Here is a 16,757-nt window from a genome sequence, read left to right on the forward strand (position 1 = left end):
AGCGCGATCCCTCTTACTAATGGGACTATATCTTCTCAGGGCGGAATCTTCGATCTTATTAGGGAATTTTTGGTTATTATTAAGATTTTCTGCATCCCCTCAGTGTCGTGGCGAAAGGAGATAAGACATTCAGATATAAGGTACGGGCTTCCGTTGGACCAGCAAGGCCGCAGACGTGTCCATAAATAACCCCTGCCTGCTGCACCGCAACAAGGGGGGAAAAAACCACTGTGAAACGAGTAAAGGAATCATTGGTTACACGGTATCACCCTAACACAAAGACCAACTTTTTTTGCCCTAAAGAAAAAGAAACTGAGGTAGAGGAAAGAGGAGAACGTACATTAGTGACGAGGCTGGCTGAGCGATGGCTTGAAGAGGCAGGAAAGTAACAGAGCTCAGACAGCGCTTCCAGGTGTTAGCTCCCGCGGGGAGGAAAGACCCCGCCCGCACAGGGCCTCGCGGTCTCTGGGTACCTGGCGCCCCCTGGTGGAAACTTTTGGGTGAACGCCTTCTTATTGTGAGGGGCTTTTCAGAACGCGGCAATTCATTAAATATGCTTAAGTAATGCAAAGGGAGAATCCTTAAGAAGCGCAAAATCGTAGGGGGAATGAGGAGAGAGGGCAGGGCTGGGAGGGACGGTCCGTTGCCCACCCCCCACCCCCCCGCCCCTTGGGCCACCTCTGTGCTCGGGTTTCCCGTTTGTGTGGAGCAGCGCTCGTGCGTGTTATTAACCTTCAGATGTGATCAATCAGGAGGACTTCTTTCCCTATTACCAAGGGCACCAAAGCTAGTAGGGAGTGCATAGTGGGTGGGAAACAGGACCTTTCTCTGCGGGCGCCACTGGGTATCGGTCCTCAGGTAAAGTACTTTGGGGAGGCTCTGAGCTGGATGAAGAAACTGAAGTGAAAGGAGATGAGGTCTCCTCTGGGGTCTGAGTGTTCCTGCCCTCGTCTCTGCCTCCTTTGCTTTTACAACAATCCTGGCTCAGTAGAGAGCCAACGAGGACACAACACCAGAGCTCGCTTTTACTCAGGAAAGAGTAGCGGGGTCGTAGATCTGGGAGAACCGCGTGGAAAGAAACTGAGGCAAAGCCACTGTTCTAGTCTTCTCGAAGATATGGGAGGGGAAGGGAAAGGGGGAGAGGCATGAAGAAGCACTCAACGAGGCAGAACTCTTCATAGGAATTATCTTTTCCCTCGTCTTACCCGACACCCTCTTTCAAAAAATAGAGCATGCTGAGTACATTCTGGATTACTCATAGGGCCTTTTTTTTTTCCCCGGGCCTCAAACCGTGATCTGGATTTATAATCGCCCTTTACAGCTCCAGAGGCGATCAGGCACCTGCAAAGGAGCCCCACCGCTCTGCCGACGAGCTGCCCCCGCGAGCAGCGGCCTCGTGATTCCCCCGCGGAGCGGTCCCCGCCTCCCCACTCCGCCCCCGCCTCCCCCGAAGCCTACCAGCTGCCTCTCCCGACCGCTCTCTTCTCCTCCCGGCGCTCGTTTGCGGGACGGTGCTGGCGGGAGCCAGGCGGCAGCTGGAGGTGACGCCGGGAAGATTACGCCTGTGGCAGGGCCGGGGCCGAGCGGATCGCTGCGCGCTGCGCAGAGGAGCGGCAGGAGCGTCCGGCTTGCTGTCGCCTAGCCCAGGTAGGTAAGCGTGCGGACGCCTGGACTTCCCAGTGCCCGGCTTCAGCTGTTCAGCTGGGTCCTCTTCACCCGCGGTTTCTTGGCCAACCTCCACTCCCAGCGACCGCCATCTACCCTCCCTAGCAGAACGCGTCCCGCCTGCCCTACTCCCGGCTCTCCCTTGGTGCGCTTCGCGCAGCGACCCCCGACCTCTCCCTCATCCTACCCGCACCAGCGAAATTCACGCCTGGGGAAGCCCAGAGGCTGACACCCGCCTGACGTGGAGAGAGGATTTTCCCCATCGCTTCCCGGCTGTGAGCTCCCGCCTCACCAAAAGGCTCCCGAGTAGCAGCAGCCAAAGGCGCGACTCGGAGCGGTAACCTGTTACTTCCCCAGAAGCTGCGGTCTACCGTGGCCGCCGTTGTAGTATGAGTGCGCACGCTGGGCTAGGTGTGGGATCCCAGGGTGCGTGTGAAGGCGGTGGCGAGCAGGTGCTACTCTGCCGGGTCTTAGATCTACCCAGATTGGCCGGCACTCTCTGTCCCGGGGCCTTCGGTAGCCATCGCGCCAGCGCCGAGCGCAGTCCAGGGACGTCGCGAACCGATCCTAGTCTGCCTCCTTCCGAGCGCAGAGGGCAAGTTCGTTTCTCCAGTAATGTTCCCCTTTCTTGCCTCACCCAACCTCTTCGGCTTTGTACAGCGAAAAATCCGGGGACCTCAGAGAGTTGGGTGGAGAGGGAACACAGAAACCTGGACAGAGCCTCGTCCCGGGCTTCCAGATGGCTCAAAACGGTGTGGGACAAGAGGGAGACAAGGTTCCGACCCGCTGCCTTCTGGCTGCCTAGAGTGCAAGGTGACTGTAGTTCTTCCCCGACCCAGTCCGCGAGAACGTAAAGATGTGGACCCTTTTTTCCTCTCACCTTGTCTCCCCAAAGTCCCCGGTCCACAGAGCAGTTAGACTCCTTCTTTCCAGGGAATTAGCCNAAGCCCAATGGGGCTTGTCATGGCTCGGCTGGAAAATCGCGCACTGAGCCTCCCTTGCCCTGCTAGCCCTATCCCCCGCACCCCTGCGTCCTGAACTGGCCTTGGGCTCCCCTAGTCTCTGCGCTGCACTCCAGGTCACCCCGCTCCGCCACCAGACCGGAGAGCAGCCCCTGGCTACGTTGCCCGCGCCGGAGTCCCAGAGCTCGCGCGCACGTCTCCTCCTCCCCTCCGCGCACCCCGACTCAGCCTGTTAGGTGCCCTTCCTCCCGCCTCTCTGTCCCAAGCCCAGACTTCTGGGGGGAGCGTCCGCGCCCCCCGCCGCTCAGTCGCCTCCCGCGCCGGACCCCGGAAGCCCTTCCCGCACTGCTCTAGCTTCTCTTTGCAGCCTGTTCCTGCGCCCGACTGGCCGAGGACCCCGGACAGCAGAGGCCCCGGGACGACCAAGCTGATGGCGTCTTCGACCCCTTCTTCGTCCGCAACCTCCTCGAATGCGGGAGCGGACCCCAATACTACCAACCTGCGCCCCACAAGTAGGTTCTGCCCCAGTTTCCTATCAACTGGACTGCGGGGAAGATGGGGGCGCTGGGACGTGCGGAGGCTGCGCTGGTGGAAAGGGAAGGGGGAGCGCGGGGACCATGGAGGCTGGAAAGAAATGGGGCCCTGACCTGGGTCTCGGCCAGAGGTCGTTTGACTGCCAGAAATGCCAGACGATTCTAGGGCGCTGGAGAGTGGGAACCACGGAAGGTTAGAGCAGCGGCGATCGTTGGGGGCTTCGCTTCGGGGAAGGGACGGGCGGCGAGAGTGTTTTGTTGTGTGTGGTTTCTTTGGCTTGGTGGGACGACGGGGGTCAGGGCAGAGGGCGGTGTGAGGAGACTGTAGTCCCGGCTGGAATAGAGTTTTCTGTCTCCAGCTCTCCTTGAGCCAAGATCTGACCCCCTCCTCTTTTCCTCCTGCGCTGTGCTCGAAGTCTATAATCAGCGGAAATTTCGACGTTAATTGCAGCTTTTAGAAAACTCGGGGTCCCTAATTGCTCCAAATTTGCGTTGAGCTATTGACGAGTGAGGGAGAAGCCAGGGGCGGGAAAGGTGCATAAAATGCTTTGAGACTGAGCCTTGACATTTCAGACAATTAATTACATCTTAGACCAAAAAAAAAAAAAAAAAAAGGAGTGGGCAGCAACCTGAGTGGAGAGAGGTGGGGAGCCAGGAAGCGGCAAGAAGCTTTGCCAGGGCGGGAGGAGAGAGCACCCTTCTCTTTTCTCCCGGGCAGATCTGTCAACAATTGACAGGTCGGCAAAAGAGAAGAAAAGGGGAACCAGATAAAAGGGGGGAAGAGGGCTCTATTCTTCCCCACGTCTAGCTCAGTGTGCTCTTCAGCCCATTTCCAGAATCTGTCTTTAATTCAGATTTATTTCTTACATTTCTGTAGAAGGCTGGAGATGAGGGAATTGTTTTTCTTTTTTTCCAATTTTATTGAAATGAGTCCTCCCCCCCCCCCACCATCAGCTCCAGTAGTAACAGCCCCAGATTTTCTATATGAGAGGGGCTTAGGAATGGCAGTGTGGTTATTGCTATGCTTTTATGGCACTTTCTATGAGCTTGAGAAAATGTCAATTGTTCCCATCAACGAAGATGGGGGAACGTTATCCCGGGAGCCCTCTCTCGAGTCCCTTGGCGCTACCATTGGCTCCTGGGTCCGGAGGCCTTAAGTCCTGAGGCTGCGTTTCACTTCGCTTTGCAGCTCCCTCTCCCCGCCCCCCAGGCGAGCTACAATTACCCACACAACAAAGAGGGGCTCGGGAGAGCCGCCAGCCCTGGTGGCACGTGAGCCGGGCACTGGCTGCCGAGCTGGCCGGATCAGGCCGGGAGGAAAGCGAGGCCTGCCCGCCTTTGTCTGTTGCTCTGGCCTTGATGGATTTCTTTTCCAGACCTCTCCACATTTCCCGCCCCCCCCCTTTTTTTTAAATTTTTTTTTTATTTTGCTGCCTGACAGGGCAGGGCGACCGCTGTGTTCTCCCGCCTCAGAGTCCTGCCCCCATCCCACCCCACTGGGTTAACGTTACCTCCCGGCGGCAGCCCGCGGTGGAGCGCATTCGCCCAGCCTCAGGGCCAGAACCCGTGCAGGCGCTGACCTGAGTTCGCACATGGCCTGGCGCGCCCGGAAGCCACCGAGGCAGAGGGTAGATAGTCGAGGACCATACCTGGGAAGAGCGTGCAACACCTGTGCTGAGAACGCCGTCGCTCGCCCCCAGCAGCCCAGTTGAGGCGTGGGCACCCTAGGCTGCATGCGCACCCCAGGCTCTCTACCCGCTCTCGTCCTTCCTTGTAGACACACCCTCGCCCGCCCAGCCGGCTGCGCTTCTCTCTCCCTCCAAGGTCTCCTGGGAGGTGGCCTTGCTCAATCCGCACAACCGTACTCAGCCTCTTGCTCCAGCGACCCCTTCTCTCTGCCCTTCGCCACGTGGTCTTCTGAACCTTCGCTGCACCAAAGGGGACCCTCACTTCCTCTCTGCATCCCTCTATCCCTTTATTACTGTAACCCCCAACTCGGAAAGGCAGTGCACTGGGTCTGAACGCCAATGCCCTAGCTGAGTAACCTTGGGAAATTCGCTTAACCTCCCTGAATCTCAATGTTTTTATTTGTAAAATGAGTCCTAGATGAACACTCTTCTTCTTTCATAGGGTTGTTCTAAGGATTAGCTGAGGTGGAGTTTAAAGCGAAAGCACTTTATTGAGTGGAAACAGCTCTTTACCCGCCAGGTATTATTATAAGGGTTTTGCTTTCGCACCGATTTCCTGTCTGTGGCAGGAACTCCATCTGTGACACGCTGTCTCACTGACGTCGGTCTATTTCTTCTCCCCGCTGGGGCTCTGTTGTGCCTTGGTTTAATGGATGTCACTCTCCTTATCGGCGCCAACATTCGCGCGGAGCTGAAAGCTCGGACCAGGGTGGGGTGGGGGATGGGAGTGATTGGAAGCGCCTTGCTTGGAGAGATACGAAGGGAATTTCGCGCTGGGCCCATCGCACCCGCGCGCGCGGGCTCCACAGGCACCCCCCGTGCTCCTCCCTGCAAGCTGAACCCCTCAAGGGCAGGATGGACCCTGAGGAGTTTGAGAACAGCCTGGTAAAGAAGGAAAATACAAGGGCTCCTAGGTCTGGCATTCGGATCCAGAGGAAAGGCGCCTGATTTCCCTTCGCCTTCGCCTGCTCCAGACCCGAGACGTCTGAGGGAAGGGTTAATGAGGGGCAGGTTGGGAAGAGGCGATCCGGGATTAGGACCGGAGGCGCACTATTGTTTCCCGACTCTGGGTCCGACTGAAGAGCAGCCATGCGAGCCCGATCATCTAGTCAAATACTATTTTTCACCCAATTAATTCCTGAACTCTTCCGCGACCCCATTTCATGCCAGTTTATTTTAAGCTGCCACTCGGCTGGAGACCCGCCAAGAAATTATGAGACGTTTTGGTCCCAGATGCCTCTGTGTTCCCTTTCCGGGCTGCTGTGGTCGCCCTTCGAGTCTGCAGGGTGGGGACGAAGGGACAGGGCCTGGCGAGTGGGGCGAGTGGATGCTGGGTAACACGAGCCGCCCGGCTGGGTCTTTTGTATGTGGCCCACTCCGATCTCGCCTCTCCGGCTTCTCTTGAAGGCCTGGCGGGCCGCATGGGTGCTCGGCCTTTCAGAGACACCATTCTATACCTAAAAGTGGGAGCAGGAAGGGAGTGTCATGGGCACTCGAAGGGCACGAGTCTGCCCGTCGTCCCACGGATCTGGCTTCTTGCTCCTTTCAGGAAAGAGTTTTTATTGAGGAGCACTGGCGAAAGACCTGCCTTCTCCTCCCCAGAACACCTTTGCCCTCGACCCGGTCCCGCACGCTCCGAACCTCACTGATCGCACCTCTTTTGCTTTCTAGCGTACGACACCTGGTGCGGCGTGGCCCATGGATGCACCAGAAAACTGGGGCTCAAGATCTGCGGTGAGTGGAAGGGCCCGCTGGGGCCCAGCAGGGCGGCGCAGCTCTCGGGTTTTAATGGTTTGGGAGAGTGAGGTACAAGAGGGAGGAGATCCCTGCTCTTGGGTTTGGTTTTCTAAAGTACCTACAGCCCCGACGCCTGGCGAGACTCCCCTCTACAAGTCTTAACCCTCCTTCGCCTTCCCTTGACCCGGCTGGGGGGTACCTTTTCTGCCGGAGTTCGGGACTACGGAGAAATCGCGGGGCTTTCCTGGTTTAGGCGCAGAGCGTGAGCACAGCGCCCCCGCGCGGCAGCCCCGCTCTTCTTGCCCGCGTCAGGGCCGATCCTAAGCGTGCGCTCTACCTGCGTGGGGAAGGTCTGGTAGAAGACGGGAACTGGTCTGGTTTTCCTGGACAGCAGGCCTAAGGCATGGTTTCCGCCAGACTGGGAGGCTGGCACGTCGTCCACCCCTCCCCCAGCGTACATTGAAAGTAGCCTCCCCAGCTTGAGAATTTGCCCCGAGATACCAAAACTGATTCAGATTTCGTTCTTTCATTCTTTGCCTGAAGCCCTCAGTGGCCTTCCTGGGGGAAGTGAGGGCGGCGCGTGCCAGAGGGTTTGCCGAGCTTGCCCTTGAAGGAGAGGGAAGGAAAAGGGGGCAGGCGGGGGCGTGGGGCCGCGAGAGGAGAAAGGGGGTGTCGGGCATGACTTGCCAGAGAGGAAGACAAATAGATCTGGGAGCTGGAGAGGAGAAAGAACCGTTCTCCGGAGACGTGAGGGTCTGAAATGAAAACGCCCAAGGGATGTCATTTTTTTTAAAGGAAAAAAGGAGATTTGTTCGAAGGGACACAGCTGAGTGGCTCCGGCTGAACAATGAGGACTTGCTTTCCTTGCTACATTTCACCGTCTAAAATCTCTAGCCTTATCGGGCCAGAAAATACGGACGTCCTCGGGCAGGGGGTGGAGGGGCGGGGGAAGATTAACGAGGGGCTTATTAAAGAGCCATCCGTCAGCGGCTGCGCGAGGGAGATAGCGGCGGAGCGGGCGCGGGGCACGCCCGCCCCAGCCCCGAGCGCCGGAGCGCGAGCCGGCCCCTGAGCGGTCGCTGGGCCTGCGCTTCCAGCTTCTCCGCTTCGGGGGCCCGAGGAAGGCGGCAGCTGGGGCCGGAGCGGACGGGGGGTATTTAGCGGCTCCCGGGAATCCGCTCCCTTCCCCGCTTTGCCGCGAGGCGCCCTCCCGACGCTTCTGGGGCTCTGTCCCCTTGACCCAAGGTGAGGAAGCGTTGCTCTACTCGTAGACCCAGCCATGTCCCAGGGAAAGCCCAGCCCTGCCGCGGGGCGGCGCGGGGTTTGGCCCTCTCCCCTGCACGCGAGGCCGGCGGGGCTAGCCTGGGGCCGCGCCGCGGGCGGGGGCAGCTGGAGGCGGCAAAGCTTTGTTCTATAAATAGCCCCCTCCCCCAGCCGCCATTCCCGGCTTAATGGCGCGTTTCGCGCCCGGTCCCTTCGGCGGCCACGGCGCTCGGCTTCTGCTGCCGTCATTGTCATGCAGGCGGGCAAGCAGAACCGAGTGAGCCCGGGGCGCCCGCCGCGGTCGCCCGCAGGGTGGGGGAGACGTAGGTGAGGGCTGCCTTCCCCGCGGTCCTGGGCCTGCCTGACCCGCAAGTTTCGTCCACCTGCACTCTCTGTGCCCGGCCTCGGCCTCGCGCCGCAGGCCGTGTTCCCTGCGGCCCCCTTCCGAGTTAGGGGAAAAAAAGACCTAACAGCCTCTTCCGGAGACAAGCCCTACGTGCCCCTAAAGGGTAAACGGGCAAGAAGGAGTTGAGCTTCAATGGGTCCGGGAATAGGGGTTCCCGTTTGCATCAACTTATTATGAGGGAGAGCTCTTGAATACTTGGGGGCTTCCATCCTCAAGAGAGTTTCCTCCGTTTCTGAACACACACACCCCAACACTAATTTCAGGAAAGTTGCAACCTGTCTGACCGGAGGAAAGGGCTGGTAGTCTCTTGAGGGGGAAGTTGCCTTCTGCTAAAATGCAACCTTTGAGGGGCACAGGTTAGGAGGCTTCATGCTAGATTTGATTCTGAAAAGAAATGAAACATCTGGTTGCCTTGGACCAACTCTGGCTTTCCAAAGTTCAGTCTTTCGTTTGGACCTGAATCCACAGGCCACCCCCTCCACTCACAGACACCCCAACTCCTTTCATCCCAGACATTCATGAGCCTGGAGGACCTTCTCCACACTCTCCAGGTTGGTTTGACCTTTCACATTAAGACAACATGGAATTGTCCTCTTCTCACCTCCAAATCCATTGCCCTGGGTGACCCCCATAAACATCTTCAGTGCATTGCCAAGATTCAACTCCCACCCCCTCTCCCACCTCCCTTCCCTGGAAACCAGGAAAGAAAGCTGCAAAGAAGGCTCTGGGTCTCACTAGTGGTACCCTTTGCTTCAGAGGCAGAATCCCCTCAGTAAATAATCAGGTAGAAGAAACCTAGGGTTTGCCAAGAGGTAGAGTGGGGTAGCTATAAGCATGGCGACATGACTTAAATAGAAGGAGATGCAGGGGCTCTGGGTTCTGCTAACTTCCCAGTGTGTCTTTGGTCTTCCATCACTTATATATGCAGAGGTCCCAAACTGGCTGCCAGCTACAGCCTATGAGCTGTTTTATTTAGCCCATGCAGGGTGAGTGTGTGTGTGTTTAATTTTGTGTCAGTTGCCATACTACTTTTAAACAAAGAAAGACTTCAAATATTCTGTATTTCTGGCTTCTCTTGAAATAAAAAGAAGTTGGGGCAGGGGAGATCTGGCAAGGTATTTTCAGCCCATAAAAATTAAAAAAAAAAAGTTCCTTCCTCTAGGTAGATGAAATTCCATTCTATAGCTTGTGGAACAAGAGCAGGGGGGTTGGGCTTCAGCCCCCACTTACCACGTTGGCCGGGTACCCTCCTGCCATGCATAGCTCATACACACGGTTGGAAACAACTTACTCAAGCCAAGTGCTCTCTAGTTCCCTATACTCTTCCCCACTCGATGGGCCCCCTAGGCCTTTGAGTTTGGGGGCAGGGGTGAGGAACCAGCCTCAGGATCTCCCCTCTGCCCAGAGGAGGAGTCATGACAGGGCTTGCCTCCTGTTCTCCCCTTAAAGCTAGCTAGGGTGCAACAAGCTGACCAAAGTCAAATGCAGCTTTGGCTTGCCTCTGCTTTTCTTTTTGCCTCTTGGGAATGTTGAGCCGGGTTATCGGTCACTTACTGCTGAAACTAGGTCCTCACAGGTGGTGTGCAGAGCAAGAGAGAAAACAGTCTGCTTCAGTCTCAGGGACCCCTGCTTCCAGGACCCCTTGCTAGCCAGGGAAGTTGTCAAAGCACTGACTTCAATGTCATCCACCACCTGGTCATCCTGGGAGAAGCATACATTTCTTCCCAGAGCCTCTCAGAGCCAACAGAGATGTTGGTCCTTTACCTTTTTTGAGACCTCCAATATTTTAGAAAACAAATACCTTCCAAGATAGTGTTATTCTGATAATAATATACATTGTGTTTATATTAGCAAATTAATGGGTTTTACACAGTTTATAATGCAATGTAAGCATGCTGTTGAAAAGATAAATATAGGATTTATAGGAAATACTGATTCCTAGTGCACACCAGGCAGTGTGGTCCAGGGATGAGATGCAGATTCAAAGTTGTGTCATAATTGTCATCTCTCACTCCTATCAGGACACTCCTGGGACTGCCTGTGTCAGTTTTGGAGATAATATCCAAAGCCTAAATCAAGTTCATAGGTCCTGCTGCCCAGAGGAAAGGCTTTCCTAAGGCATTTCAAGGTAGAGACTTAAGGTTTTCCCAAGGAGTGAGTCAGAGCCAACCAGAAGTCAGAGACCTAAAGAGTAGGAGTTCAGCTGGCAGGACCTCACCTCCATTAGGCCACATGGATTTGGTCTTTTCAGCCTGGCAAATTTCATAGCTCACTGTTCCAGGAGCAGGGGAGCAGACTTGCAATTCAGGAGCCAGGTGCTCCTACATGCCTCTGGCAAATGAGTGCTGGCTCCTGGTTTTGGACTCTGGGGATTGTATGGAAAATTCAGAAAGTAGGGGGAAAAGTGAGGGAAAGGATACAAACCCTCGCCTTTACATCCAAGTGTGGAGCTCTGTTAGTGTCTTACCCCCCTCCTGCTGTCCTTTGGGGCTTTAGTGATAAGTTTACAAGGCGCTGGGAACAATGAAAGGCCTGGTGCCTCTACCTTCCTATTCTTCCCTCCAAAAATAGACCCTGCTCCTGTGTGCGGGAGGATTCCAATCACTGCAGGCTTCCCCCTGTGTCCCTCCTTCCTCCACCTCTTGCCACTGAACTGCAGTCCTGGGGAAGTAAAGCTGAATTCCCCAGATTAACTTGCCTCTCCTTGAACCTCCTGGGACTTTCCTCCAAGCCTGTCTTGTGATGTGCATGACTCCCCAAGGATCTTGGTATCTACAAAGACAGCTCTTCTTATCAGTGTGTTGCATTCTGGGCTAAGATTGGAGTATAATTGGAGGAGATGCTGAGGGAAGGAGTGGGTCAGCAGGTCCTGAGCCACAGAAGGAATGGGTGTGGGTACGAAGGGAAGGAGTGTGCTCCTAGTTGGCAGAGTCTCCAGCCCTTTCACCTCAGCCTGCTTCTGTTTGCCACTGGCGGTGTTTGCGCTGCTCACCTCAGGTAGGACAGATTTCTACTCCTTCTGAGGGGCAGAGGTGAGGTGCTTTGTATCCTACCCTGGGCTCAGGAGTTCGGCTCTGTGGGGTTCTGGGATGGCTTTCTGGCTTTATTACAACATGGGTTACCTTCTGCCAAACTGTAAGTTCCTGGAAGGTAGGAGATCCGTCTCATTTATCTTTATCTGTCCCCTGTCCTAGATGTTTAGCAAAGGGCTTTTCCACAATAGGTGCTCAGTAAGTATTTACAGAATTAAACGTCACCACACATAAGGTTTTAGGCTTCCTTTTCTCTTTCCCCAACACCTTTATTCAAGGAGAGGGGGTGTTATATGGAGACAGCTGCACTTCAGGGTTGGGTCAGAAAAATTACACTTACATTCAACCCTGTGAGCATTACCTGGTGCCCAAGGAAAGCATCTTCCCCAACCCTCCGCGCTGGTCCTCACTGCCTCCTCCCTCTGCTGGTCCCCACCTCCTCCTTCCTCCGGTTGCACAGCCCATAAACCCAGTGCCAGCAGCATCCTCTCCGATTGTGTCCTTCCCCTTAAAACCCCATCCTGAGGCTGCTTACTGGAGTGGAAGCTGTCCAATTGACTTAATTCTGAGTTCAGAGTCATGTTCAGAGAGGAGAATGGGCTTTGCTTACTGTTTTTCTCTCTTGCATGACTGGGTCTGTGCCACTGATGACACTTGGCACTGCCCCTTCCCTGCCTGAAGGCCAGCAGTGCCAAAGCCCTTATATATAACATGCAGATACTCAGCTTCTTCTCAGGAGGAGCAAGAACCCTGCTTGGACAGTGGATCTGGCCTGGCGGCTGACCCTCTTAGACTGGGAATTTAATACATTCCCTCTGACCCAGCATCTTATGCTACAGGCTTCTTGCAAAGGACCAACAGCCTGGAAGAGAAGAGCCGGCTTGTGAGCGCCTTCAAGGAGAGGCAATCCTCCAAGAACCTGCTTTCCTGTGAAAACAGTGACAGGGATGGCCATTTCCGGCGCACGGAGACCGACTTCTCCAATCTGTTTGCTCGAGGTAGTTTCCAACCCCTACCTTCCCAACACTCCCCAACCCTCCCTGGTCCTGTCCAGTACTATCCAGTAGGTTTCTTGCTTGGGTTTCTTGACTTTTTCCTGAAATTTAACTACCTTGACCAAAACTATCATGACTCTTTCCAAACTGTCATGAAACTATTTTTCCAGTATTTAAATATAATATACTCCCTTCTTCTCTACGGCCCAGGACTTCGTCGTTTTGGAAGCTGGATGAGGGCTGTCAGTAAAAACAGTCAACTTCAAAGACACATGCAGGGACAAATATGGTCTCATAGACTCTCAGAATCTGAGGGAATCTTACATATAAGAAAATCCAGTGATTCCTGTAATAGCATTTATCCTCCAATGTTGGCAACAACGACAAAATCACTCTGTGGGAAGCTGTGTAGCTGGGACTTACAACCAAGTACTGTCCTGAAACTCATTTTCCTTTTGGAGATCTTTCATTATTACTGCTGTCCCCACAACTCTGGTTTCAGAAGGAGCTTTCCCCATCTCTCCTGAACAGCTTGAAGGTAAACTCCCCATTGCCCCCTTCCGTTAACTCCCCACAGGCCACAGAGGCCAGACCCAAACAGTCAATAAGACTTCACAAAACCTCAGAGATAATCCAGGGAATCCACACATAGCATCATGGACAGCCAATCTGCTCTTGAGCTATGACTGACAACTTCAGTTGGGACCCCCTACAGTTTTCCTCCCTGGTTAACCCAGCCTGACTCTGCCTACCAGAGGCTGGAACCCAAAGTCACTCCCAGACATCCAAAGCGTGAAGTCGAGAGGGAGAGATGTGGGAGTTCCCTCTCCCACCTTCTGAGCCCCATCTTCGAGCTCTTGTTTCCTAAGGACACTACAGAGGACCACTTTGCGGGAGGGACCTCTGCCTCTACCCACAGAGCCCTCACCGTCAAGTGTATCGCAATGACCAACCAGAAGGCCAGTGTCTGAACAGATGTAGAGGGACGCAGCTGGTCACGGGGCAGCAGGGCAGAGGCCTCCTCCACCACGCTCCTGACAGGTGCCCAGTCAGCCTGCACGTGGGCAACAGCTGTGACAGGCTTCTCATGGCTTCTCAAAGCTCTCCGTTATGAGCAGTCTAACTACCAGAAAGTCTGTCAACCTTCAGAAAGTATATGTGAAACTTCTTTTTTTTTTTTTTTAAGATTTTATTTATTTATTCGACAGAGATAGAGACAGCCAGCAAGAGAGGGAACACAAAGGGGGAGTGGGAGAGGAAGAAGCAGGCTCACAGCGGAGGAGCCTGACGTGGGGCTCGATCCCATAACGCCGGGATCACGCCCTGAGCCGAAGGCAGACGCTTAACCGCTGTGCCACCCAGGCGCCCCAATGTGAAACTTCTGTGTGTAGATATACGTGCATTTTTCTGGGGAAAAAAGTGGAGTCATACCCTGGACTCATCAGATTCTCCATGTGTATACATAACCTGGGATAAATTAGGTCTGTAAAGATACTGTGACTGATACTAGGGATTTCTGGGCTGAGGCAGTTTAGACACGAGCCAGGCGATAACTGCTTCTTGGCTTCCCCCGCCCCCCAGATCTGCTTCCGGCTAAGAATGGGGAGGAGCAGACCGTGCAGTTCCTACTGGAAGTGGTAGACATACTCCTCAACTATGTCCGCAAGACCTTTGATCGCTCCACCAAGGTGCTGGACTTCCATCACCCGCACCAGCTGCTGGAAGGCATGGAGGGCTTCAACTTGGAGCTGTCGGACCACCCCGAGTCCCTGGAGCAGATCTTGGTTGACTGCAGAGACACCTTGAAGTACGGGGTCCGTACAGGTAAGGGTGAGAGCCAGATGGACACGCGGAGGGAGCCTTGCCCTCCCTCACACCCTTGCCAGTTGAGGACAGCAAACCCGTGCGGAAGGTGAAGCACAAACTGTGTGAGGGAAGGCAGCCCTGTGTTCAGTGGCCACCGAACAACCTTGGGTGTGGGCGTGGCCGTGGCCATGGCAAAAGCTCATCATTTGTTGTCGTCAGCATAAATTTAAAAATACAAACACATGGTGCTGTGTCAAGTTCTGTATAAAGAGTTTTCATTCTTTGGATTTATTCACAATCTAAAAAGAGCAAAATGACCTGCACTCTACTTTTCTCTCCTCCGTTTCATGCCTATTTCATTCTGATAAATCCTACCCCTTGCCGGTCCCTAAAACTGGGGAGAATTGGGCCCATTTCCCTCCCTTTCTGTATTTGTTTTCTAGGGCTGCCATAACAAATTACCACAAACTGGGCGACTCAAAACAACAGAAAGTTATTCTCTCACAGTTCTGGAGGCTGGAAGTTTGAAATTTAGTTGTGCGGGGCCATGCCGTCTCTGAAGACTCTTGGAGAGGATCTGTCCTTGCCTCTTCTAGCTTCTGGCAGTCGAGGGCATTCCTTGGGTTGTCGATGCATCACTCTAATCTCTGCTTTCACCTTCCCTTGGCCTTCTTCCTGTGAATGTGTCCCAAGGTTTCTCTTCTTATAAGAACACCAATCTTTGGATTAGGCCTACTCCAATCACTTATGGCCTCATCTTAACTTGATTACATCTGCAAAGGCCCTCTTTCCAAGTAAGGTCACACTCACAGTAATCAGGAGTTAGGACTTGATCATATCTTTTTGAGGGTCACAATTCTACCCACAACACCTTCTGTTGGCTAGGCAAAAACGTCACATATATACACACCATTTACATCACACTCCAGCTTCTGCAGTTTAGACGCTCTGAGTCACTAAATCCTATCTCTGACAGGGGGCCGTGAGGAAGCCCACTTGCCTCCTTTTCATATTACAGGAACCCTCTCTAATCTGTGGTTCTGGCCAAAGTGGTTACTTCCCAGGTGCCTCAGGTTCAAGGACTTTTTGGATCTCTATCTGGCTGTTTCTAAGCCTAGAAGTAAAGCAACGGTTTCTTCTTGCTGCTGTCTTCCCCCCCCTCCCCAAGCAGCCTGGCCTTCCTGAGCTCTTGGGCACATAGTTGTGCAGGAACTGGAAGTCCATGGAATACTTGCCACCACAGGGGAGCCCCTGGTAGCCCCTTGTTCTTTTTTCTTCTTTCTCTCTCCCTCTCCTTTATTATCCCTCTCAGCCTTCCTAGTCATCTGAAGATAGATTTAAGGTGAAGACTAGGGAGCTTGGTGGTGACAGAGCTGAGTAAGCCTATTGGGTGTCAAAAACAAAGTGTTACAATGGAATAATGAGGCCAAAGAGGTGTTTTTAAATAAGGAATCCCAAACAGCTTTTGAGGTCTGCCAATGCCATTGAAATAAGTGTAGCTTACTGAAATAACTGCAGGATGGATAAGACTTAATTATATTAAAGTCTGTGCTTGATTTTTAAAGAAAAGCACACTCATCAACTTAGTTATGGCTCCCCTTGGTCTGATGGCTAACCTATTCCTGATGGAGATCAAGTAGTGTTTATAGCTGGATAAAGAAGAGCCCGGATTCTCCCTGTATGTCTTAGCTGGACTTGCTTTAGTCCAATGTTTTTTTATCTTGTCAGGCCTCCCTGTATGCCCTTTCTCAGAGATGAGACCATGTACTTTTATCATTAAAGCTCCGAATAGTGTTGTCCTCCAAAGAAAAATGCATGGGTTTGTCATAACGCACAGCTCATATTGCCTACAAAATGAAAGCATCCCTTGGCCACAGGTGCGTGGACTGTTATGAGTCCGGGGTAGGACTCCACTTAGCCTGTTCATCAGCGCAGCATCTGGAAGCAGATATTTACATTTATAGAGTTCACCATCTCTCAGGCCTTGTGAAACCTCAGGGTGTTCACCCTGGGAAAGTAGACCGTTGCTGCCATATGAGAACACAGCTGCTGGTTGCTGAGCTCTAATTTCGATGCAGATCAGAGCAATAGGGTAAACCCCACAGGTGGCTACCCACAGTGGAAGCTACTTTTTTTTTTTTAAAGGATATTAATACTCAGCCAAAATAATGAATTGGGCTTTAATAGTGAAAACATACTAAGCTGGGTGCAGTTTGTGAAGGGATGATGGTATTTGGAAATTTCTTTACAAATTAATAAAATATTTCTGGGGAAAAAAAAAGGAACCAGTATGCATAGATTCTTCATGACCTGACACAGACACTGGTCAGCCCTCTATCACAGTAGCTATACCAACTTCCTTAGTTTTTGGTTTTTAAACTTTTTATTATGGAAAAGTTTAAACATGAACAGAAGTAAAAGAGTATAATGAACCCTATGTAACCAACACTCAGCTTCAACTCGTATCAACTCCTGACGACTTTGTTTCACTTTGACCGCTCCCCCTCCCCTCTTCTCTATTATATGGAAGCAAATCTCAGATACACTATTTCATCCATAAATATTCTTCATTCTCAAGAACTCTATTTTTTTTAGAAGGGGGGCAGAGGGAGAGAGAGAATCTCAAACAGACTCCCCTGCTCACTGAGATCATGATCTGAGTTAAAATGA

General features: G+C 53.2%; 1 protein-coding gene across 2 annotated transcripts in view; it reads left to right on the forward strand.

Moving 5' to 3' along the window:
- Positions 1-765: 765 nt before the first annotated feature.
- Positions 766-16,757, forward strand: part of GAD1 (glutamate decarboxylase 1) — a 41,748-nt gene continuing 25,756 nt past the window's right edge. The window contains exons 1-6 of one of the 2 annotated variants that reach the window (XM_011230649.3): positions 766-858; positions 1,322-1,647; positions 2,995-3,139; positions 6,520-6,582; positions 12,126-12,284; positions 13,863-14,105. In XM_011230649.3, the coding sequence (XP_011228951.1) occupies positions 3,058-3,139; positions 6,520-6,582; positions 12,126-12,284; positions 13,863-14,105 (547 nt within the window). In that variant the 5' untranslated portion in view covers positions 766-858; positions 1,322-1,647; positions 2,995-3,057. Of the gene's footprint in view, positions 1,648-2,994; positions 3,140-6,519; positions 6,583-12,125; positions 12,285-13,862; positions 14,106-16,757 lie in introns of both variants that reach the window. The other variant, XM_034654724.1, reaches the window with a different exon arrangement.

This window comes from Ailuropoda melanoleuca, chromosome 2 (assembly GCF_002007445.2).
Source record: "Ailuropoda melanoleuca isolate Jingjing chromosome 2, ASM200744v2, whole genome shotgun sequence".
NCBI classification, from domain to species: Eukaryota; Metazoa; Chordata; class Mammalia; order Carnivora; family Ursidae; genus Ailuropoda; species Ailuropoda melanoleuca.